This window comes from Euleptes europaea, chromosome 14 (genome assembly GCF_029931775.1).
Source record: "Euleptes europaea isolate rEulEur1 chromosome 14, rEulEur1.hap1, whole genome shotgun sequence".
Classification (NCBI taxonomy): domain Eukaryota; kingdom Metazoa; phylum Chordata; class Lepidosauria; order Squamata; family Sphaerodactylidae; genus Euleptes; species Euleptes europaea.
In genome coordinates this window covers 40767183-40792619 of record NC_079325.1, presented here as the reverse complement: position 1 = coordinate 40792619, position 25437 = coordinate 40767183, and the positions used below count along the sequence as shown (strand labels likewise).

Here is a 25437-nt window from a genome sequence, read left to right as displayed (position 1 = left end):
ATGCCATTACCATGCTTTATTTTTCTGGCATTTTAACCGTTTTCCTGTTTAGAAGCTAATTTGCATGGACATAACGCTATGTGCCCCAGATACAAAGGGAACCCCCATACTTTGACGCGCCAGCCTGCCAATCGGCTCTTTCTGCCAGTCCTCAGCAACACTGAACTTATGAACCTGAAAACCGATGGACAGCTTGGCTTGCAAATGCCTGGAGGATGGGCGTGAGCCCTTTGCGGGCTCATAAAATTGGACACACACCCCCATCCCAACGTTCACGAAACTTCGGTGTCCGTCTAAGGGGTCTTCCTCTTTACTTTCTGAAATTTGGCAGAGGGGATCCCTGGGTTGAGGGGTATAATCCCTGAACATTTCATCCAAAAATGTATGGGAAACAAACAAGTAACAGCTGGAAATGCCCCCCACAATCAAAACCAACAATAACGGAAGGGCCGGATCCTCTGGTCTCTTCCACCAAGTGTTCCTCTGCTGGAGAAAGAATTCTTCCATCAGAGAAAGTCTTTTTCCATTGGAAAAAAAGACTGTGTTCACTAGAGGAAGGCTTGGCAGAAACAAGTCAGAGGACCCTACCCAAGGAAAACAAACACTGCTATTAATGAATGCAACAAAAATAATCTTGAAATGAATATGAAAATGGAAAAGAAAACGAACATCCCTGTGAAGCCCAAACAATGCGTGGATGTGGTCACAGTCTTAAGTCATGGAACTTGGAGCTCACTTCATAGCTCGTAACGCTTCAGCCAAGGAGTAGAAAATGTTTGATCCTAAACTTCATCCCGCTGGATCAGACCAAGTCCCGCTAGCCTGATACTCTATTTCCATCGGCTACCTGCCAAACACTTCTGGAAGCAGAGATTGCTGGCAATGACCTTGCTTGGTTGGTTGCTTCCAAGCCCTTGTTTGGTAATTTTTTTATTTTTAATATTTGTAATCTGCCCTCCCCAGCTCAGGGCGGATAACATCACTTTATAACATCACAACTGTATAATAATAATAATAAAGTAAAAGTAAAGGTCCCCTGTGCAAGCACCGGGTCATTCCTGACCCATGGGGTGACTTCATATCCCGACGTTTACTAGGCAGACTTTGTTTACGGGGTGGTTTGCCAGTGCCTTCCCCAGTCATCTTCCCTTTACCCCCAGCAAGCTGGGTACTCATTTTACCGACCTCGGAAGGATGGAAAGCTGAGTCGACCTTGAGCCGGCTACCTGAAACCGACTTCCGTCGGGATTAAACTCAGGTCGTGAGTAGAGCTTGGACTGCAGTACTGCAGCTTACCACTCTGCGCCACGGGGCTCTTCCCAATAATAATAAAATTATCAATAAAATCAAGAATTAAAGCCAAACATTAAAACACTAATCATGGATGGCGTGTAAATCCCACTCTTCTGTCAGAGCCCACACAAGTGGCTGCCCCTCGACCAGGCCATTTCAGACATGAAGGGGGAGAGGTGGGGAGGCCAGCATTGATGGTATTTTGCGGCTGCCCTCAGTTGTAGGCCTGGTGGAAAAGCTCTGTTTTACAGGTCCTGCGGACCTCCTTTAGGTCCCCTGATGTTCCTTGGCAGAGCATTCCACCAGGCCGGAGCCAAGGACAAAAAGGCCCTGGCTCTTGCTGAGGACAGCCGCACACTCATAGGGCCAGGGGCCACCAGCAAGTTCTCATCAGACGATCTTAATGTCCTTTGGGGGGTATACCAGGAGAGGCGGTAATTCAGAGGCAGGCTGCTTTTGCACATGGAAATTCCATCCCACAATTGTGGCTATGAACCAATAGACCCACCCTCCATCCATTTTTAATGGCTGTCAAAGCTAAGCTGAGAGCCAGCGTGGTATAGTGGTTAAGAACGGTGGACTCTAATCTGGAGAACCGGGTTTGAGTCCCCACTCCTCCATATGAGCGGCAGACTCTAATCTGGCGAACCACATTGGTTTCCTACACATGAAGCCAGCTGGGTGACCTTGGGCTAGTCAGTTCTGAATTCTCTCAGCCCCACCTACCTCACAAGGTGCTTGTTGTGTATGTGTGTGTGTGTGGGGGAAACAGTGATTGTAATCTGCTTTGAGACTCCTTAAAGGTAGAGAATATCGGGGTATAAAAACCACCACTACTACCTCCTCCTCCTCCATCATAATGTCCTGAAGTAGCAAATTCTACCTTGTGCAAGGAAACTCAAGGTGGACATTAGTGAGATATCATTTGCGGAACTAAAACGAAGAAGTGTTCATCAGCATCGTACTCTTGAGTAACAGATATCACGGACAAAGAAGGAAGGTCTCTAGCCTTTATACCTTCCTTTTTGCTTCCTAGCATCCTTTGGTTGGCCACTGTTGGAAACAGAACGCTGACCTACGTGGATCTCTGTCTGATCCAGCAGGCCTCTGAAGATATATTCTGGCAGGAAAGCACACTGCATGCTGGTGATAGAAAGACACGGGACTGCCATTTTCAGCAGCAGCCCTGCGCTTCTCAATATTAGTCCCATCCTAAGTGTGAAAATGCAGTTTGTCTTACTACATCCAGACAGGAGGCAGAAGGAGATTCCCGCTCCCAGACAACAGGCTGGGGTAATTCTGCTTCACATTCTCCCTGCACTTCTCTGCCCACGCCCTCCCACCCGCCATCCTTGACATTCAACTAGGTGCCGGTGATGGGTCCCCACAGCAATTGGAAAGACGCCTCCTCCCCCAAGCGCCCCCCCCACCTCCTCAGGGAAGCTGCTGTTCGTTCGGAAGAGGAGGTTACAAAAACACAGAATGTCAAAAACATGGGAATTCATCTTGTTTAATTCGAAGGCCGCTCAAGGAGAGGAGTGGGAGGTGGAGGGGTTCTGGGGGGGTGGGAATAAGGAGAGCTGAGAACGTCCCAACCCGTCACTTACCCGGCCAGGTTACAGCAAGCTTTGACAAAACGAAGTCCCCCAGTGCGAAAAGCCCTCTGCATTTCAGCGTGACGAAATGAATGGATTCCTTTCTCTAGCCCAGAGGGGAAAATACTTGCATTTCCAGTTCCCCAAAGAGCCACTTCACTGTAGTGAATAGAACATCAACACCCACCTAACCATACGACACCATCTTCATGCATGACTCTTTTCAGAGTCCAGGGAACTTCCATTCTAAGGGCCAGAGGGGTGTCGCGATTCGAACGTCAGGCTAGAACGGAAAGCTCCGGATTTAAATCACCACTCCACCATGAACCTCACTGGGTAACGTGGGGCCAGTCACTCCCTCTCTCAGCCTACCTCACAGGGTAGTTGTGTGAAGTGAGGGATGGAGGCCCATCAATGCTATCCTGAACTCCTTGGAGGAAGGGTGGAATCAAAATGTGTGTGTGGGGGGTCCAATCTTTAGAGCAAAAAAAATAATGTATGTATGTGGGACTGAGGGGAGATGACTGCCTGGGTTAGGGCTATACTGCCTCGTAGACTTTCCTACAGCTGAACACACTTTAAAAAAAACCAAGAAAGAGTGCTGTGGAGCGATGAGTGAAAAACTAGAACTGGGAAGATTTGAGTTCTGATCCCCGTTTAACCACTGGTTGTCCTTGGACCAGACATTTTCTATAAGTCTACCTTGTAGGGTCATTGTGAAGGTAAAATAGAAGCAGGGAGAACCACGTACACTGTCCTGAGTGTGGTATAGTGATTAAGAGTGGTGGTTTGGAGCAGTGGACTCTGATCTGGAGAACTGGGTTTGATTCCCCACTCCTCCACATGAGCGGCAGAGACTAATCTGGTGAACTGGATTTATTTCCCTACTCCTACACATGAAGCCAGCTGGGTGACCTTGGGCTAGTCACACTCTCTCAGCCCTACCTACTTCACAGGGTGTGGGGAGGGGAAGGGAAGGTGATTGTAAGCCAGTTTGATTCTTCCTTAAGGGGTAGAGAAAGTTAGCATATAAAAATCAACTTTTCTTCTTCTTCCACGTGCCATTTTTCCTAACCTGAAACAGCTCTGAGGAGACTCTCTGTCCTGCTGGGGGCTGCTGAACGTGTACTGATGGCTCTGTGTAAGTTTTCCCAGTGAGGCACATGGCCATTTTGTTGTTTAGATCAGGAAAATGTCATGGGGGTGGTGAGGCATACCTTTCCTCCCGGTATGCTGCAGTCCCAATCCAAATCAAGTCTGTGCACACCTAGGAATTAAGTTCCCAATGGGGAACTCCCAGACCATGTTTGGCAGCCACAGGGACTTGATCATGTGAGAATCGGGCAAAAGTGCAGGGAGTTTTTTTTACGTGGAAGAAAAGGATTCAAATACACAAAGCCTGAAGTGGTACAGTCCCAACCAAGTTTTTACCATGCATATTTTCTGAATGTGTAGATTGTTTTTCCAGACATTCAGCCCCAAGGTTTCAGAAAAAAGCACCAAGTCCAGTGCACACTAAAGCTAGGTTGAACTTTGGCACTGGTTCCAAGTGTTCCTTTTACTGCTGACTGCTGAATAATATTTGTCATTTGGGTGCTTGAATCGATTAGAGAGCATTGTTCCTTTTCTCTTTCTTTCTAGCATGCAGCCACACAGAGACACACAGAGGCAGCTGAGCAGAGAGCCAAGGAGGAAATTCTGGAACGGAAAGAGGCTTCCTGTATGGCCAGGCAGGTGAACACATGAAGCTGCCTTATACTGAATCAGACCTCTGGTCCATCAAAGTCAGTATTGTCTAATCAGACTGGCAGCGGCTCTCCAGGGTCTCAGGCTGAGGTCTTCACATCACCTACTTGCCTAGTTAGGCCACAGAACAGAATATGGAGAAACGGAATGGTTTCCAGTTGGCAAAGGTGTCAGACAAGGATGTATTTTATCTTCCTCAATCTATATGCAGAACATATAATTAGGAAAGCTGGATTAGATTTAGATGAAGGTGGAGTGAAAATTGGAGGGAGGAACATTAATAATTTGAGATATGCTGATGACACTACATTATTGGCAGAAAATAGTGAAGATTTGAAACGACTACTGCTGAAAGTTAAAAGAGAAAGTGCCAAAGCAGGACTACAGCTGAACATCAAGAAAACAAAAGTAATGACTACAGGAGAATTACACAACTTTAAGGCTGACAATGAGGAAACTGAAATTGTTCAAAACTTTCTATTCCTTGGCTCCACCATCAACCAAAAGGGAGACTGCAGCCAAGAAATCAGAAGGATATTGAGACTGGGAAGGGCAGCCATGAAGGAGCTAGAAAAGATCCTTAAGTGTCAGGATGTGTCACTGGCCACCAAGACAAGATTAATTCATGCCATCGTATTCCCTATTACTATGTATGGGTGTGAAAGCTGGACAGTGAAGAAAGCTGATAGGAAGAAAATAGATTCCTTTGAAATGTGGTGTTGGAAGAGAGTGTTACGGATTCCGTGGACTGCCAAAAAAACAAATCAATGGGTTATAGATCAAATCAAGCCTGAACTGACCCTAGAAGCTAAAATGACTAAACTGAGGCTATCGTATTTTGGTCACGTCATGAGACGACAAGAGTCACTGGAAAAGACAGTCATGCTAGGAAAAGTTGAGGGGAGCAGGAAAAGAGGAAGACCCAACAAGAGATGGATTGACTCAATAAAGGAAGCCACAGCCTTCAATTTGCAAGATCTGAGCAAGGCTGTCAAAGATAGGACACTTTGGAGGACTTTCATTCATAGGGTTGCCATGAGTCGGAAGAGACTTGACGGCACTTAACACACACACACACTTGCCTAGTCTCTTTAACTGGAGATGCCGGGGATTGAACTCGGGACCTTCTGCATTCAGAGCAGAGGCTCTACCACTAAGCCACATCCCCTCTCCTAAAAAATCTCTAAAATCTTTTTTCCTTGCCATCAGGTTGCTGTGCAATGCAGTGAGAAGCTATCTAAGCAGAGGAAGGATAAGTCCAAGAAAGGGAACCAAGCAAACTCAGATGGATACACTCTGGTCAGACAACACACAAAACCATGGTTTAACTTAACTTCACTAACTGTTGTTAGTTAAAAAGGTAAAGGTAAAGTTCCCCTGTGCAAGCACCGGGTCATTCCTGACCCATGGGGTGACGTCACATCCTGACGTTTCCAAAGCAGACTTTGTTTGTGGGGTGGTTTGCCAGTGCCTTCCTCAGTCATCTTCCCTTTACTCCCAGCAAGCTGGGTACTCATTTCAACGACCTCGGAAGGATGGAAGGCTGAGTCAACCTTGAGCCGGCTACCTGAAACCGACTTCTGTCGGGATCGAACTCAGGTTGTGAGCAGAGCTTTTGACTGCAGTACTGCAGCTTAACACTCTGCGCCACGGGGCTCCTTGTTAGTTAGGATCCCTGAAAACCAGGATCTGAAACCATGGTTTGAAGTTGGCTTCTAACTACAGTTAATCTTAACTTTGGTTTCATGTGATGCAGGAACACAGAAATTTTGGTTTGTTCCCTGTGTGCTCCCACACCCTCCCTAGCTGGTCATACCTGGCCAAAGTGAAGGAAATGACATCAACGTGTTGAGGCTAACCGTAATTTGACCCATGGCCTGTGAGTCAAATACCAATTTCATAAACAATAATTAAAAAAACAAACCACAGTTCCATGTGCTGTCTGAACCAAGCCATAGTAGAAACAGAATCATGTTAAGACTTGTTTGCCCTCCAATCTGTGCTATGGTGATAATAATTCTGACACTATTGCAGCACTGTTGAATTGACAAGGCAATATATGCAAAGCACTTTAAATAATTCTGTTGTCATATGTAAATGCTGCAACCTCCTTCAAGCAAGGGATACATTGGAAGGGTTCAGCGAAAACAAGTAGATCTTCCAAAATAAAATAAAAAACAGACATTTCTGTTGGGGAACATCTTCCCCAATGACTTTGCAAAAGCCAGAACCTGAGAATGAAGCCTGACCTTTGGAACAGTGTGTGGCAGGTCCTCTTACCGTTTCAGAATGCAGATGGGAGAATCACATGTACGGACACCCAACTACCCTCGCACATGGAAAGCCAGCACCTCAAGAAAACAAGAATACTTCTTTTGATGTATCAACTTTCTACATACCAGGAGATATTCACTTGAGGGAGCATCTGAACATGCAGTTCCTCCATCTAAATGTTATCACATGCTTGCCCCAGATTTGTTAAACGCTACTTTGGGAAGAAAATAAATGGGTGCATAGAGGCTTGGGCTCAATTTTACAGTCTTGCGAAAGAATACCTCTGGTCTTTCAAGCACAGACGAACCGGTTAAAACAAACTTTTATTTAACAAATTATATTAAGAATACAGACTAAATCCTCACACACAAAAACTTCCCTTTGCAAAATACAAGGAAGGCCATCTAAAAATAAATATGAAAGGATATTATTATTAATAGGATTAATGAACAAGTTAATCCACTTCCAGCACAAATAAAATGCATAGCATCTTAAAAAAATAGAAACACATACACACACAAACAGTGACACACAACACAACCAAAGATTCCCAACGGTATAACACAATGTTCTGCTTTTTGCCTGTAGGATCTGAGAGCTCAAAATGGATGCTTTTATCAAGGCATTTCACATTGCAGAGCCTGGAAACAGACTCTTTTCACCTCTGGTAGCCCCACCCCCTTAAAAAACCCCACCCAAACGCATTTTAAGGAGAAAGAGACAAAGCGCTGATCATGAGTGGAAGGTGATTTTCTGGCTCTCTCAACCTACAACTTAATAGGCCATTTGAAAAAATGACACGTTTATTCCACAGGATTGGTCCGCTTTGAACCAGTTCATACCATCCAATTCCGTGAAACATGAGTGGCCGTGAAATCACCGAGTATGAATTTGGCTGTACGCGCGGGGACCATTGGTAGCTGTTCAACAGTTTCAGCCAGTGCCTTTCCCTTCTACCCAGATTTCAAAGACAGCTACATCATCAACAGTGACAGTGCCCACCGACAGCCTAATTCGCACTAGGGTTGCCTGTGCAATCATGTGGTCAAGACTTGGCCATGGTTGACCGAGTGCAGGAAACTGAATCGCATGAATCTGTCTCCCCCTAATGGTGGTGGCTGGGATAACACATGGGAAATACACCAAGTTCAGCGAGCATGAGAAAAACATGCGCTGGGAAGCCATGACTGGCCAAAGTTTCTTAGCATGCACGCACACATACAATTAGACCACGTGCAACAATTATATGAGATACTGTACACATGGCTTGCATGCTCCTTCCAAACAAAGTGGAAAACATTCATTAGTTCTGAAGAGGCACAAAGCACTTCAGGCACGCTATCCCAGCAACCACCAAGAGGGGGAGATTAGAAGCTCACAACTTGTGCATTTCTTAGCACAAGACGGGAGAGAACACAAAAGCCTTTGTGTGCCTCAAATCTGCCTCTGCCGGGGGCAGTGAAACTTCAGGAGGGTTTTGCACAAGTCATTGCAGAGACCAGCCTGTATATAGGGGAAACTGTGCTGCCTGCTCTGGCAGACCCCAGTACAGCGACCTTCCCAGGTTCGCTAGAAAAGGGATAAAACGGTGGAACAGTAGAAGACACTATGCAGAAAAGAAGACCTCTTACATTCAAGAAATCACCCACTACAAGGGCATTTTCAGCTTCTCTACCAAACACTTTAGATTTTTATTTTAAAATCAGAAGATGACCCAATGTTAAAATGTAGAACCAACCAACTTAGAAAAGATGCAGTCATCACCCCAAGAGGCATGCCTGCACAGCTCTGATCTAAAGGCTTGAGAGTACTGTATCAATGCCTCTGAACATCCAGGACGCATGAGCGAAGAACTGTTACCCACCAGGCCCTAAACAATTGATAAGAGAGCTCTGTGGAGGACGCAGTACGCCCAACTCCTTTGTGTGTGCGTGTGTGTAAGAATCCAGACTATGTAGCATTACAGCACCAAATGTTGAAACCTGGAGAGCTGCCAGGGGAGCATGCCCTTGAAATCTCTGAGAACTTGATGGACCACAGTTTGGGCGACACCTCTTTCCTCAACCACGAAAAAAACCCTTCAACTGCATTTCTGGAACACACCTGTAGAAAACAACTGCACTTGTTAACTTCTCAGCTATCATTTTTGGGTACAAATAACACTTTTCTTTCTCTACTAGCTGCCGATGGCCACACACACATTTCTACCAAATACTGCCAATACATTTCAGTGCTTTGGGGGGGGGGGGGGAAACATAGCAGCAAGGAATAGGGTGGAACAGGAGTGGAGACTTGGGAGGAGCTGGATTTCTAGGGACATGCTGCATTTTTCTGAGTTTTGATTTCAGCCCTCAGAGCTGAGCAGGAAACACTGAAAAGGCAAGCCCGTCTTGTCATACCTGGCCCGATAATCTAGAAACCAGTTACACCGATGGCACAGATCTTGCAACCTATCCCAACTGGTTTGTAGGGCCAGAGGTGTGGTGCACGAGCATCCAGCTGTTATCTCCGCTGCCAAGGGCATGCACTGTGCATGAACTGCCAGCCCGTTTGATTTTGCTACATGTCCGTGATGGCAACAGAATCTTCCCAAAAGCCGGGCTTTCCTAAAAAACGCAATCCTGAACCAGGGAAGGAAAAGGTACCCTTGCTGAGAACAATACAGAACGGGACCCTCTCTCTTGATCCAAGTTACCTGCTAAACTCTGAAAGGAGTGCCAAAGGAGCAGGAGGATGACAGCCAAACGACCCACATTAACAGCAACGTGACCATGGCAGTTATTTGCATTTTAATACAGTTAGAAAATAAGTATTTACACGTTCCACATTTGAACCTTCCCCCCTTTTGTTTCTTGCCCATAATCCCCCCCCCCAACTGCCATAATGCAGTGCTTATTCTCTGGCGGGGACTCATGAAGCAGCACAAGAGATCCGGCAAACGTTCCAAAATAACTTTTCAGTAACAGATTTCGGTAACGTAGACTGGGGCTCAAAGGAGGGTGGCTGGAGATCCCCATGAGATGCATGCTGGAGGCTGAAGCCTCCTTTGTTCCTGGGCTGGCCAAGCTGTATCAGCCTTGTTAAAAACTGAAGTCTGAGGTCCTTCCAAGAAGGCTTCCGGAGGCACACACGGCGATCGCTCTCTTTTGAAGCAGCCAATGGGTGGGTCAGTGACGAAAAAGGCAACCAAAAGAACTGACACATTCGATTGGGCATTTTGTTCCTTGCCACGTTCAAGTAGTTTTGGGTGTGGGAATGAAGTCCGGGCGTCTTTTTAGGCTTGATGGAAGTTGTACTTCTGAGAGTGTCACAGAATATCTCTGCGCAAACATTTAGGCCAATGGCTCTCGGCCGAATAAAAGAGGCGACGGCTAACTGTCGGGAAATTGGGTTGGGAGACCTCTCGAATGTAGAACAGAGCAAGATCAATTCCAGGTTTCATGAGCCAGAAGGAAGTCCCGGCTAGGAAAGAGCTCGAGGTCATTCCGATCATGAATGACCAGTTATGCGATTTTCATCACTGAGAAGGCAAACGATCGGCTTTTTCCTCCCTTCATAAGCCAGTACTGAATGAAACAACCACAGGTTTATAGAAGAATACTGTCCAATTGAACCTATGAGTTTATTGTCTTTATACAAACTGGAGGAAACCTCATTTAGCGGGATATAGATGCAGGTTTAGGGCACAGGATGTGTCATTGTTCTGGAGACCAATTTACCCATGTGGGTTACAGAGACTGCACCAAGTTCCAATTCTGATATCCCTTCTAGTACCAGCCACTGCCAATTAACTACAGATCATAGTTAAAAGTCAAGGGCCAGATGTCCATTCCTTCTATAGAAAGATGTCTTGATGGAATTTCAGATAATGCCTGCCAAAACCAGTTATTAAGGGGGGGAGGATGTAAGAGAGGATGGACAGAAGCACCCATCGAGGTCTGTGTTAATTGTTATGACGTGGAGGAATTCCAGAGGAGGTTGGAAGATCTGGGCAGCTGATAAAAAGGGTTAACTGCATCCCAATCCCAAATCTCCAAAACAACAGGTACCAAAAAACCCAAAGATTAAGACCCCCCGCCCCCGCCAGTCACATTGTACAAAAATGGTGATTCATTAGAAAAAAAAACCTTTGCTAGGAAAGGTGCTCCAGTAACACTGCTTGTCAGGAACTTAGGGAGGGGAGGGAGAAAGGAGGGCTGGGGAGTCAGCCCCCCCCATTCAGTAGTACATGTGATTCCCTTCCAAGGAGTTGAGGACCTCAGGACTGCGGTAGCTGCTGACATCTAGTGGGGCTCGGGGGAAGCCTGGCTGCGGCGCTCTGCTCCGTCCTGAAGCTGTAATCGTACTGTGGGAAACAAAAATGAGACAAAGAAAGGGTTGGACATGATTCCCGGGAAATGACCACACTGTGCACCTGTCAAAATAACAGAAGGGGAAATGGACCAGCTCAGGAACGAGCATGCCGCTGTTTTTAGCAGACCCCATTCTGGCTGGAAGTATTTTTTTAGATATATCATAAGGGGTTCTTGCCCAATGAAAGGCATTTCAATCACTTAACTTAGCGGTTTTGGTGGACCGATTCAATCTGCATCGTCACAGAATAACGGTTCTAAACGATAACAGGAAACCTTCCTTTGTTTTCAGAGTCGGCATGCACACGTCTTAACACGTGCCATCTCAGAAGAGGCATTCTACATTGGGGATTGCTGGTTCCTTGCCACCAATTGTTAAGTTCTTGTAAACATAAATATTCTTTTCTTCCTTCCTTCCTTTTTTTTGTTTTTTTGTTTTTTTTGCTGCCCTATTCACCAGAGACAATTTTTAGTAGTCCGTTTTTTGTCGGTTAATGGAACCATTTCATACACCCCATCCCACAACAGCATGCCCACGACTTGGAATCTCAGTATGGGTGGGGACCACCAAAGAATGGGACCACACAGGTTTGCTTCTCGACGACAGCATCTTGGGCAAGGATACCCAACATCTCTCACCCCAGCAGTATCCCAGTCCCCATTTCACAGTCCCACAGGAAAAAAAAAAATCTTTACACTGAAATCCTGCCTTTCTTCCACCATGGAAGGCAAGGCAGTGTATGTAGGACTCCCAGGCTGTCTCCTATCTAGACAGTGGTGATTCATTAGGAAAAAAAAAACTGACCAGATTCAGATCAGCTTAGATGTGACGGGCAGCCCATTCCTGAGGGGGAGGGCAGCTCCAAAGGAGGTCCCCTCACCCGAGGCTGAAACCTCTCCATGGGGTTGCAAGGGGATACGCCACCTCAAAAGGTGGAGTATCTCTAGGAAAGGGAAAGAGGGCCTTCCCCAGCCAAAAGGGCTTAGGAGGCTGCCTAAAGGTGGCTCCTCCCCTCACTCAGTGCGGGAATGCCCTGGGAATGCCCCTGGGAGGACAGCGTACAGAAATGTGCCTTTCGATGCCAGCGGGAGGCCAAGCCGGAGTCGCGGGGGGGGGGGGGGGAGGCTGCCACAGCAGCAGGAAGAGGATGGCATCCAGGTCCCCCCGCTGGCGTCCGGCCCACCCTTTCATCCTTTAGGCTCAGAAATGGGCTGTAAGTGCCTTCCAACTATTACCTGGGCCTGAAGTATTCACAAGGGAGTAGCAATAATCCATTCCTGAAAAACGAAGGCAGCGTGGAGTGTTTTCAGGACCAGCTTGGGTAACTGCACTGGCTTATGTGCTGCTCGGATTTCGCCTGCATGGTTTCCCCCTCAACTGTAAGCTCCTCTGGGCAGCGACTTGCATCGTTTTGGAAATCAACACATACATCGATTGAATGTTAAGTAGTGTCCCCATTGCACCTCAGCAGGTACTTTGAGAGGGAGGGGGACAGGTGGGCTATGGCCTACCTGCCATCCTTTTGATGACGCTCCAACGCACCCCTCCCTCCAGCTCTAGCTAGTCAAGATGAAATTGGACAAAGGCATCAGCTCCCTAGCCAGCAAAGTATGGTAATACTGCCACCTTGTGGCAAAACTGCCACCATACAGTAAAAAGAAAAAAATATATCTCCCACTGAGTATTGCAGTCCATTGGTCAGCTGGTGGAGACTTGTTTTTTTGAGGGTTTCTTTTTTCTTTGCAAGAACGGAGCAAGTTGCCTTCCTGTTCTCAGATCAAAGCACCATCCTAGCCTGAGTTGCCTGCAGCAGCAGAAAACCCTAATAAATAAATAACACATCCCTACAGCACTTCTGAGGGTTCACTGCGCTTGGTAAATCCTCGAAAGGCAGGATACGGTCACCACCCACACCCTCCAAGACTGAGGGCTAAACTGGCTTGCTCTTATAGCCAGTCCTTTAGGAGCTGAGCTACTGCTGTGCTGCTCTCTATACCAAGCAGAAAAGAATGTTTTCTTCTCATGTCAAGGAGGATACTCAGCTATTTTCAACAGGGCCCTTCCCTCAAATAATTATTTAAGGAATAAGATTTTCATCCTCCCTCCAAAGCATTCAAGGTGGCACATGTTGGGTCATCCCATTTAATCTTCAACGACAGCCTCCGAGATAGATCTGGCTTAGATCAACCGCTTTAAGCCAACCCTGGGATTTTTTTTTTTTTGGGTAGCCAAATGGGGATTTTCAACTCTGACCTTTCTGGTCAAAAGTTCAACATTCTTCCCAGGGCTTTCGCCAGAGGGATGGTGTGGTGGGATCGACCTCGCTAGGATATTTTTTTCTGTCCTGCGCTTCTTCCAAGGATCTCGGAGCAACACACATAGTTCTCTCTTCCCTGTTTTATCCTCATAACAATCCTTTCAAGCAGGTTAGGCAGAGGGAAAGGCTAAGCTAAGGTCAGCCAGCAGACTGAGGCTAATAACCAAGAGCCAGATTGGTATAGTGGTTAACAGCGGTGTTTTGGAGTGGTGGACTCTGATCTGGAGAACCGGGTTTGATTCCCCACTCCTCCACATGAGCGGCGGAGGCTAACCTGGTGAACTGGGTTGGTTTCCCCACTCCAGCACATGAAGCCAGCTGGGTGACCTTGGGCTAGTCACAGCTCTCTTAGAGCTCTCTCAGCCTCACCTACCTCACAGGGTGTCTGTTGCTGGGAGAGGAAAGGAAAGTGATTGTAAGCCGGTTTGATTCTTCCTTAAGTGGTAGAGAAAGTCAACATATAAAAATCAACTCCTCCTCCTCGTCTTCTTGGCCTCCCAGATTCTAGTCCAACATTCTAACCCCCACCTCTCAAATGATACCCTCCAGGGCAAACAGAGGCTTTGGGACGATGCAGGTGGGGGAAACGACACAGGAGAAAAAGGCTTCAGCTATTCCCAGTGCTGCTTTCTCTATCTGATTCTCCGTCCTACTTAAAAACGGGATAGATCACGATGGGTAGCCGTGTTAGTCTGTCACAAGCAGGAGAAAAGAGCAAGACTCCAGTAGCCCCTTAAAGACTAACACAATTTCTGGCAGGGTATGAGCTTTTGTGAGGTATCTGAAGAAGTGAGCTGTGGCCCACAAAAGCTCATACCCTGCCAGTAATTTCATTAGACATCGGAAGGATGGAAGGCAGAGTTAACCTTGAGCCGGCTACCTGAAACCGACTTCCGTCGGGATCGAACTCAGGTCGTGAGCGGAGCAGTACTGCAGCTTACCACTCTGTGCCACCGCAGAAGCAAAAATGCATGAAGTGGGGCTTTTAGTTGAAACAATTGTCTGTGAAGCTGGGTAGCATCACCCCTCCTCTGGTCTCAACCGTTTTGCCTCAAAGTCTCATTCTTACATTATTCCAGCAGTGTGGCAGCTGCTGGCGTAAGGGGAAACCCCCAGACCATGCTGCTGAGCCCCCCCCCCCACTTGCACATTATTTTCTCCCCTCACCAGCGGTTCTTCAGTTCCTGGGAGAATCAGCATCACAGCTGCCCATATCACAGGGAAGCCTTGGACTAAGTGGGAGGAGCTCCCGTTGAGACTCCTCCCACCCCAGGTTCTGATGGGAGGGGACACAACAGAAGCTCCTCCCACTAAGTCCAGAGTTTCTCTTGCTCCCCTGCAGTACAGGGAAAAGTGGTTATAGTGCCGCCACCAGAATAATGTTAAGATCTAACAGGGGAATGCCAGCCTCTCTTTACAGCCTTGCTAGAGCCAGGCACCTTCTCTCTTGCATTGCTCAGTCTTTGGCTTGAAGCTTCTACCGTTTCCATGAAGACAGTGAGACTCGGTCCCCGGAGAGACGTCTCCCAATTTGCAGAACCCTAAATGATGAGGGTCATGTGCATCCCCCCCCTTTCTTTCCAACAGCAGGGTGGCAGGAAGGAGTCTCTCCTGTGTACTGCAGCTGAGAAATGAGGGGTGCCGTAATTGAGGGAGGCCTCTGAAGGGTGCTGGGTCTGAACTTGAGTCCCTCCAACGTCCCAGTAATTAACACACACACACACACAGTGGTTGCTCCCCACCTTTCCCTGAGCTGCTGTGGTGGGCAGGCGAGCCACAGAACAGGGGAGGAGAACGGCGTCAGGATAGGGGCGGGAATGAGTAGAAACAGACACAGGCTGAGATCCTCACTGAGACACACGTGAAGCTGCCTCATACTGAATCAGACCCTTGGTCCATCCAGGTCAGCATTGTCTACTCAGGCTGGCAGCGGCTCTCCAGCGTCTCAGGCAGAGGCTGCTCACACCACCAACAGCATGGTCCTTTTAACTGGCAACGGTGTGAATTGAACCTGGGACCTTCTGCATGCCAGGCAGGTGCTCTACCGCTGAGTCGAAGCTTTACACCTGAAGCGTAACCTTGGGCCAGTCGCATACTTTGCCTAACCTACCTCTCAGGGTTGTGTCAAGGACAACAGAGCTCACTGGGGGGGGGGAATAAAAATGTGGAGGAGAGATCAATTTCATCATTCCCGCTGGCCCTCCCAGCAGTCAATCACCCACCAAGGATCACCCACGAACCCCTCTAGCCACTGAAGCTCATTTATAGATATTTATCAACAAGGAGCTGAGACAAAGGTCTGGAACAGGACGTCCTCACTTCACATCTTGTTTCTGGAGCCCAGATACCAATAGTTAAACTACTAGCAGATATTGATCCAAACGCATCCTTGGCGGTCGCAAATTTTTTGTCTACGGCACTTAAGGGTATTTTAAAAATTTAACCGTTTAGCGAATAATATTGACTTACCTTACAGAGCTCTTTTACAGTTTACTGAAGTAATGTTATACAAGGGGCTTTGAATGCTTGGAAGGCGCTGTGTCAACGCTAGTATTATCCTGTCTAGCTGGACTGGGGTGGAGGGCCAAATTCACTGACCTTCCAAGCCACATGCAGTAAACCCTCAGAAGTTGCAAGAGACTGAAGAAACACACATCATGTCTTGGGGGAGAGTTTTTTTCTTAACCCTATCTCAGAGTTTTCCAAACTTTTTGAGTCACGCGGCACTTTTCAGGAGGGAAATTCATCACGGAGCACAAATTTTCACCTAACACCTATATACGAAACCGAACGACAGTAGTATTTTCCTTTTCTCTTCACGGAGCACTAGGAGATGTTTCGCGGAGCACCAAGTGCTCCTTGGAGCACAGTTTGGGAAGCTCGGCCCTATCTTATGGATGGGGAGCAGCACACAAGCCGGAGGGGCGGCGCGACCGCAAAGGGAAGCCGCAGAAGGACGGCAAAGTGACCGTTCATGGCGGAAGAGAAAAGGCGCCCAAGCGCTGCGAGAGCCCCGAAGCGTAGCCACGCGCAAGCCACCCGTAGAGGCGCCACATGCCTCGATACCTCCCCTGCTTCCAGTCTCCAAGGTCTTGGGCCGCTCCTGCTCTGATCAGCGCTTAGCCACGAGCTGGCAAACCCTTGTTACTTTGGCCGGAGTCAGGTGAGGAAGAGGGGGAAAGGAATGAACGCGAACAACTGCTGCAGAGCGCACACGTTCAGCACCACTTCTGGCAGCAGGAGGCGGATCTGGATGCCGTCCAGAACATTTTGCCTTTGCTTGGCCGAACGTGCGCAGAGGCACGTGGCCACAAAGGGACACTTGTGTTTCTCCTGCAAAAAGCTCGCAACTGGCTGGCAGGAAATGAGTGGGTTTCCCACCGGCAGGAATTCTGAAAGGGAAACCACATTTAAAACTGGCCCGCCACCCTCTGTGCCAGACGCAAAACAAAAAAAGTTCCCCGCTCTTGTTCCTCAGACCGCGTGACGCCCCTCCCTCCTCACCTGATAAACTGGCCCTCGTCCATCATAGACTCCTCAGCCTTGCCTGCTGTGCCCGGCCTATTCGTTCTGTCCTTATTTCCCACGATCTCCCCCTGGACTTCCCACGACCTCTAAAGAGACGGCAGCTATGGGACCAAAACCACTTGTGCTCTTCAGGGGGTGGGGTCTTCAGTTTCATCCCCTCCTTTGGTCTTCCAGATATATCAAAACTGGAAGAGCTTAGTCTGCCACAGCTCCAATTACCTCAACTTTTAAATTTTGTATAGTTTTTTTTTTTAAGCATTCTGATTCGTTGGCTTCAACTGCTCTTAAGCCTTTATAAGCAGCACAAAGGCAGGTTATGAATAAATAAAACGGACGATTCCTTCTTCTGACCTCTGTCTTTCGGACTTTCCCACCTCCAGCCACCTAAAGGTCTTCTGCTACCTCAAACACCTTTCTCCTTTGCTGCCCCTTAGGCCTGAAGCACCTCTCCAGACCCTTCTAGATGGGTGCCTCGCCCTTTTTCAGCTCCTGCCTCTTCCTCGCTTACAACACCTTCTGAACTTCTACCCCCTTCCCTTTGCCATCGTCCCTCTCCCCATATTTTCTTCCTTTCTTCTTTTCTGCTTTTAAACATTGTTTTTATTTAATATCTAAGTTAACCAAAAAGAAGAAAAAAACATGCCTTTGGGCTAAACATTTTAGCCCCCCTCCAAAAAAATAAAACAAATTTAACAGTAGAAAGGAGTAGGAGTCCAGTAGCACCTTAAGGTGCTACTGGACTCCTACTCCTTTCTACTGCTAGTGACAGACTAACATGGCTACCCATCGTGATCAAAACAAAACCTAAGTCTGCATTTTCTGTCTTGGTTAAACTTTAGTTTGTTTAACTGCTAGGGGTAGAGATCTGTCCTCTTGAGCTAGTAGAATGGAAATTCCTAAAAGGTGTGGTCAGGTGATGATGTGCCCTGAAAGAATCACTAGTGTGCCATGAGAAATAATTCCGATATTTAAAAGCTTCCCTAAGCTCGAAGCACTAAGCCCTTGGAAGAGGCTGCCACTCACAAGAGTGACTGGGAGACGACAGTTTCAGTTTGCAAAAGAAGAAGAGTTGGTTTTTATATGCTGATTTTCTCTACTACTTAAGGAAGAATCAAACTGGCTTACAATCACCTTCCCTTCCCCTCCCTACAACAGACACCCTGTGAGGTAGGTGGGGCTGAGAGAGTGTGACTAGCCCAAGATCACCCAGTTGGCTTCGTGTGTAGGAGTGGGGAAACAAACCCGGTTATCCAGATCAGAGTCCACTGCTCCAAACCACCGCTCTTAACCACTACACCATGCTGGAGATGCTTTAACCCAGGGGTGCCCGCTAACACCTTTCTGGTGCTCACCAAGTGCTTTTAGGAAGTGGGTGGAGCCAGGTAGGGCTTTTGCCCAACAAGGCTTCTTATTGACTACTGCAGATTTTATTGGTTGTGCAGACTTTTTCAATGTTGCTTTGGCAGTAGCTGCTACCACGGAACAAGGATCTACACTGTGTGGCTGCAGTTAGGCTGTGGCAATCATTTTGTGGCTGGCTCCGCCTCCTGCAGCAGCCATTTTGGGGCAGCCATCTTGTTGCTGCGCCCACCACGCCGTGTCAGAGTTACAAATGTGCCTGCAGGCTCAAAAAGATTGGGGATCCCCTGCTTTAGCCCATCGCTGGTATAAGAAACACCGATGTACAGTGAGGAACCGTATGAACGAACGGTGCAACCTACTCTTTAAATCTGTAGTCGAATCCTGGGTCTCTTGCGAGAAGCTGCAGCCCCTGCCTGCCTTGTGAATCATGAAGCTGCTAACAGCTCTTGCTGGGATCCTTGGAAAAAGCCCGCGTGGAAGAGGCCAAAGCATACTGGGAACAAGTTAACATTTGAATTGGAGCTAATATTGCTGGAAAGGAGGCTGGAGGAAAAGTGCCCAGTTTCGATTAGAGCAGCTCCATTTAGCTTCCCTGCTACGGACAACGCAGCCAATTGGCTTTAAAAACAACCCATGGCATTTGCTAGATGCTGCAGGTACTTTCCCAGAAAGAGAATCCAGGGGTCTAGATCCAGTGCACTCAGCATTCAATGTCATATGCTATGAAAACAGCTAGATGGTGTGGTGTGTGTGTGTGTGTGGGGGGGAAATCGTTCCGATTTCCATAAATCGCAAATCCACAATCATAGACAAAAGAGGAATAAAAATCAGATTAAAATATGGTAGCCTGCCCCAATGGGCAAGAATGAAAAAAAATAAAGGCAGTTCCTATGCATGGGGGGGGGGGGTCCCTCAAATGCCATCACTGCTGTACCACAGAAGAGGGCTATGAATTCATTCTTTGAACACATGAAGCTGCCTTATTTGGGCTCAGATCACTGGTCCACCCTGCTCATTCACGTGTTTCTTCCCAGAGCAGCTCTCTGGTGTCTCAGGTTAAAAAAAAAAGGTCTTTCCCAACACCTGGGATCACTCAGCTGGAGATGCTGGGGATCGGACCTGCGACCTTCAGCATGAAAGGCACATGCTCTGCCACTGAACCATGATCCTCTGCTTTCAGGCTTAGCTTTTGGCATTTCATTTTATGTGATGGGCTTGGGTTTTTTTGGGGGGAGATTAGTCAGTTTAGGGGGGGGGCGCAGCCAATACTGGTCTCCTTTCTCCGGGTCCCTGAAAGTGGTTTTTTTGCCATGCAAAATGACCCCCTTACAAACTGCAAGACTCCAGAATAAAGGTGTCGCCACCTAGTGGCCATGTTTTTGCAGTTAAGGAGGGACAGAACTTCACCCTGGCCAAATGTTATACATTTGAAAGAGTTATAAATCTGAAAGAGAACCATACTTGTTAACGTTTCTCTTTCCTGTGCAGTGTAGTATAGTGTTTAGCGTGTTGGACCAGAGCTGAGAAGACCGGAGTTCTTCACACTGTCATGAAGCTTACTGGGTGACACCTGAACACATGAAGCTGCCTTCTACTGAATCAGACCCTTGGTCCATCAAAGTCAGTATTGTCTACTCAGACTGGCAGCGGCTCTCCAGAGTCTCAGGCAGAGGTCTTTCACGTCACCTACTTGCCTAGTCCCTTTAACTGGAGATGCCAGGGATTGAACCTGGGACCTTCTACATGCCAAGCAGATGCTCTGTTACTGAGCCACGGCCCCTCCCCTAAGGAACCTTGAGCCAGTCATGCTCCCCTCGCTCTCTGTCAGCCTAACCTACCTCACAGGGTTGTTGCGAGGATAGAGCAGGGGAGAACCATATATGCTGCTCTGAAAACTTTGGAGCGAGGGAGGAATAAAAATCCGAGATCACGAAATGGTGGGCCTGTAGATTTTATTAGCTGCTGATTCAAATTTGATAGGACTCCCCCAGAGCCATATGTTCCAGAGATCCCTTGTGGCTCACAAGCCACCAATTGCCACCCCTAATTTACATTAAGAAAACAAAGTAATATGCTCTCGAGTTGCACCCGACTCATGGTGACCCCATCCACGGGCATTTCAGGACAGAGATGAGCAGAGGTGATTTGCCATTACCTTCCTCTGCGTAGCCACTCTTCTTCCTTGCTGGTCTCGCATCCAAGTACTGAATGTGACTAACCCTGCTTAGCTCCCATGCTCTGATGAGCCCAAGCTAAGCCGGGCGATTCAGGCTGCTTCTACATGAACACCATAGATTTATTTATGAGCTGCTAACACTCAACTATTTTCCCTCCAGATGCAATAATCAGTCTTACCACTAGATGGCACTTTGACACCACAAGAGGCATGTGTTCTTTTTAAAAAGGGGATTATTCTTGCAAGTTAACAGGTCAAAAAAGTTAGGAGGAGGTGAAAGAAAGAAATTTAGGCATTATCCAGGAAGCAAGGTTGTGAGCTACCTAGGTAACTAGGAGCTGTTGCAAACATTAAAAGGAATGCCATCTTAGCAAAGAGAATGTACGGAAAATGATGTACAGGAATGCATCTCCCTCTGCGCTTTCGGGTGGTTGTTGTTGTTTTTTGAGAAAAAAATAAAATTAAATGGCATGAAGGAGACTTCTTTGTTGAGGAGGAGTCTTTCCAAGAAGGGCTTAAAAAAAATTGGCACGCATGTCTTCATTAATTTTATGTCAATGTCGCGATGTCGCGGCGAGCAGAGAATGCCCGCAGCTAAATAAGCAATAAGCGCTATTTTTCAAACACGCAAACGCATAAAGATGTCAGCTCAAACTGTTTACTAATTAACACTTAAAAAGACACAAATTAGATATGCGTGGGTAAGAGCAATTATAATCAAGACGAATTTCTCCAGTCATTTGGGATCGGAAAGGGGGGAGAAACCCCTCCCCCCCCCAAAAAAACCTCCCAGCTAATCGCTGGAATCAAAATTTCTTTTTCTTTTTTTTAAAGAAACCTGAACGCCTGCCAGTTAGCAAATATGTTCGTTTAAAGACCATTACATGTGACTGTGCTCTGGAGAGTTGGTTGCTAAAAAGGAGAAGTGAGGGAGATTAAAAAAGAAGGGGGGGAAATACCTCCCCAACCAACTTGGAGATCTGCATAAAATTAAGCCTTCCAAGTTCTTGGTTGTTTATAGTTCCTTTGTTTAAAAGGCCTGGGAAGACCATTGCCGAAATTAAGCAGTTAAACAAACACCTCCCTTGTCAGTTTTAAGAGAGTGATTAATATTGAACATTCGCACTGCTAATTAGAACCCCCCAGGCCTCTTCGAAGCAGAGAAGCTCTGCATGGGCTGCCTCCAAGAGGGAACCAAGGCAGGGGGAGGGCCCTCAGGACTTGAAGCAAGGCACTCGCGGCCTGAGGCTGAGAGAGAGTCAACGGTGGCCACTGGAGACCCCTGCTGTTGAGCCCCCAACCCTCCAGGGCTGCCCAGGCTTGGATGGGGGAGAGACCCCAAGTTTCTAGCCCTTCTGGTTGAAAAGATTTGCTTGAACATGCAAAGGCAAGTCTTGGTGGAGCCTGAGAAGTTTAAGGAGGCCCTGAATAAGGACCCCAGAAGGCTTCCTTGCCTTAATATGGCTTTTTCGGACCTCCCCGGGGGCTGGCAATGCCACGATGCAAAACAGTACAAATGAATTTTAAAAATAAATTATGCAAGAGAGGTACAATTTATAGACAATGAAGGATTTAGCTTCAAAAAGAAAAAAAAAGCCATGTTCCCTTGATGCAAACTAACAAACTCAGCATTATCCTGAACCCTCATTGTAAGGGACGAAATTCATCCAACCATGAAAGGGACACGGGTGCTGAAGGACCGAAAGACAACGTCCCCAAAAGAACTTACCTCCTTTTCGATTTCTGCCAAGGATTTAATGGTGATGCCCAGGAGATCAACAGGCTGCATCTAGAAGGGAAACCCACAGACATCCCATTTAAATCTGAGAATGATCATGGCAAACAAATTCTCTAGTTCCTAGCATTCACTGAACCATCTGCAAAAATAACTAGATAATACAATTCCACCCAAGCTGTCGGAACGCCACACGCTTTCTAAGAGAGGAACCCCCACAAAGAAGACCTCTTCTTTCTAATGGAGACAGACATGCAAATGCCATCTTTTCTGTTCTGGGGATATCAGGACACTTATCTGCAAAAACGGAATGTGTGACTGTTGCCCACTATAAGTCTGCTGCTATCCGCAACTGCGCATCATGTTGCCCCTTTCAAAAGTGCAGGTAGGAGTACCACTAATGCGCTTGCATGTGCTGAACTGCGCTACAGGATGCATATCAAGGTGCCTTTTTTGGCGGACTACAAAATTGGTTGGTTTGGCTAAATGTAGTGGTTAAGAGCGGCGGAGAACCGGGTTCGATTCCCCATCCCTCCACATGAAGCCTGCTTTAGACTTCTTAAAGTAAGCCGCTTTAGACTTCTTAGAGTAGAGAAAAAGGTAAAGGTCCCCTGTGCAAGCACCGGGTAATTCCTGACCCATGGGGTGATGTCACATCCCAACGTTTACTAGGCAGACTTTGTTTACGGGGTGGTTTGCCAGTGCCTTCCCCAGTTATCTACACTTTACCCCCAGCAAGCTGGGTACTCATTTTACCGACCTCAGAAGGATGGAAGGCTGAGTCAACCTTGAGCTGGCTACCTGAAACCAACTTCCGCCGGGATCGAACTCAGGCCGTGAGCAGAGTTTGGACTGCACTACTGCAGCTTACCACTCTGCACCACGGGGCTCACACAAAAAAAGTAGAGAAATGCAGGGTATAAAAACGTACTCTTCTTTGAACAAATGCAATGATTTGGTTTTTTGACAGATTTTAACCATGACTATATGCAGCTGCCTTATACGGGGTCAAACTATTGGTCCTTTTAACCTAGTGCTCACTACTCCAAATGGCACTGGCTCTCCCAAGTGGTCAGGGTAGAGAGGACTTCCTCAGACCCTGCACAGACTCCTTTTTAACCAAAGACACCAGGGGTTGAATGGCTGACCTTCTCCATAGAAAGCTTGTGCTCTGCCACTGAGCTAAGTCTCTCTTCCCCATGGCTATTTTAAGCACCCTCGTAGGCCAACTGGGACAAAAGGCAGCCTAGAATTCTATTAGTGTTTCATGCCTGCAAAGGCAAACTGCAGTATGATCCCTTTATCAAGGACTGGTAATTGCTTGTAGGCCACTGGAAGAGGCAGTACGAAGATCAAGGAGATTCACATGCCCAGTTCTCTAAAAAGCACAAAGGCAAAAGTTCAAGGCCAAAACTTTCCCAGCTTAAAATATGAACTTTTGGGGATGTAAGTGTATATTTCAAGAAAGCCATCTCTGCTCACTTATTTCACTGCCTTTTTGTGATGCGCTATCTATTGTGATGGCCCAGGCTAGCCTGATCTCGTCAGATCTCTGAAGCTAAGCAGGGTCAGCCCTGGTTAGTATTTGGATGGGAGACCACCAAGGAATACCAGGGTTGCTGTGCAGAGGAAGGCACTGGCAAACCACCTCTGTTAAGTCTCTTGCCATGAAAACCCCAAAAGGGGTCACCATAAGTCGGCTGCGACTTGAAGGCATTTACACACACATCTATTGTTTTGCGGTCTCTCAGATGCCATCCTCCTCTCTATGTTTACAATCACAAAATCTCCCACCTGCTTTTGAAAAATCACCCCAAGAGGAGGGACTCTCATATGAACACCATGGAAACTGCAGCCAAACGGGAGGGCAGGGGTTAATTTTGGCTCAGTCCTAGTTTTTAATTGATATGACCCGTTAAGTCTTTGGGGCTCATTTTTTTCCTGGATTTAATGTTTCTAAACACAATGTCTCTGTAGTGCTTTAATGTCTGAAACTCTTTATGTTAAGCCCCTTGGAACAGAAAGATAAAAGCTACTTCCAAGGTGCCATCACGCTCCCGCATAGGCAGGAAAAAAGGCAGGGCTATGCAGATGAAGGAGTCGCGCCTGTGCATATATGAATAAAGCTGGATTCTCAATAGCTGGCCTCCCCAGAGGCAGGGAATAGGTTTAAAATTCAAATAATAGAATTACAGAGTTGGAAGGGACCACCAGGGTCATCTAGTCCAACCCCCTGAACAATGCAGGAAATTCCAAACTACCTCCCCCCTCCCCAATTCATCACTAGGTGCTCCTTTTTGTTTTCTGCCATCATCCATCCTCTGGCGAACAGGGAAGACCAATAGATGTGGAGTCATTGTGGCAGACGAGGCACAAACTGCTTTCCACCCTGATAGTGGGGAGCATGAGATGGACAGGGAGCTAAATCCTTCCCCCCTTCCTGAAGGCAGTTCCAAGGATCCATAGAAAAAGGCAACACCTTCCTGAAGCATCCCTTCCTACCCCTCCAAGAATTTCAGGAATGGGGGCTGGAGAGAAATGTTCCTCGTTTCCTTCTCAGGATGACACCAGATAGGACCAGTTTTGGAAAAGCAGATCTGGTTTGGACCCTTGCTCCACCCACAACAGTGAATGGATGGGGGGGGGGGAGAGACAGGCTTCAGAAGGAGGGGATCGGACCAGCTTCTTTTTTCAGGGAGTGGCTGTAATACGTAGGCGTGCAAGAAATCCCCTCCTCCACCATCTCATCAAAGTTGACAGCAACTGATGCAGTAAATCCATTTTAAGAACAGTGCCATACAACTCTATTTCAGAAGTCTCTTTTGCCTTCTCGATGTGTCGTGGGGCACGCCGTCTGTGCCGAACATATGTCGGCAAGAGCATCTAAAGAATCTTAGAGGGGGATTAGCAGGGGCTTAAGTTCCTCTGGCGTTTGGCCCAGCAGCTGTGGAATTCCAGCTTCCTGGCAACGGAAAAGGACCTGAGGACAAATACACCCCCCCCCAAAAGGCCACTCTCCAGGAAAGTTATGCTCTCTAGCCCCCCCCCCCGTCTAGTT

General features: G+C 47.3%; 1 protein-coding gene and 1 non-coding gene across 2 annotated transcripts in view; both read right to left on the bottom strand.

Annotated features, from left to right (window-relative positions):
* Positions 1-5730: 5730 nt before the first annotated feature.
* TRNAS-UGA (transfer RNA serine (anticodon UGA)) lies at positions 5731-5802 on the bottom strand. Its single transcript has one exon. It is a non-coding gene; the product is annotated as a tRNA-Ser (tRNA).
* A 5285-nt stretch (positions 5803-11087) lies between these two features.
* MVB12B (multivesicular body subunit 12B) overlaps positions 11088-25437 on the bottom strand; it is a 122848-nt gene continuing 108498 nt past the window's right edge. Inside the window, exons 9-10 of the mRNA XM_056860607.1 lie at positions 22374-22433; positions 11088-11253 (exon numbers count right to left, since the gene is read on the bottom strand). Coding sequence (XP_056716585.1) covers positions 11167-11253; positions 22374-22433 — 147 coding nt within the window. The 3' untranslated portion in view covers positions 11088-11166. The remainder of the gene's footprint in view (positions 11254-22373; positions 22434-25437) is intronic.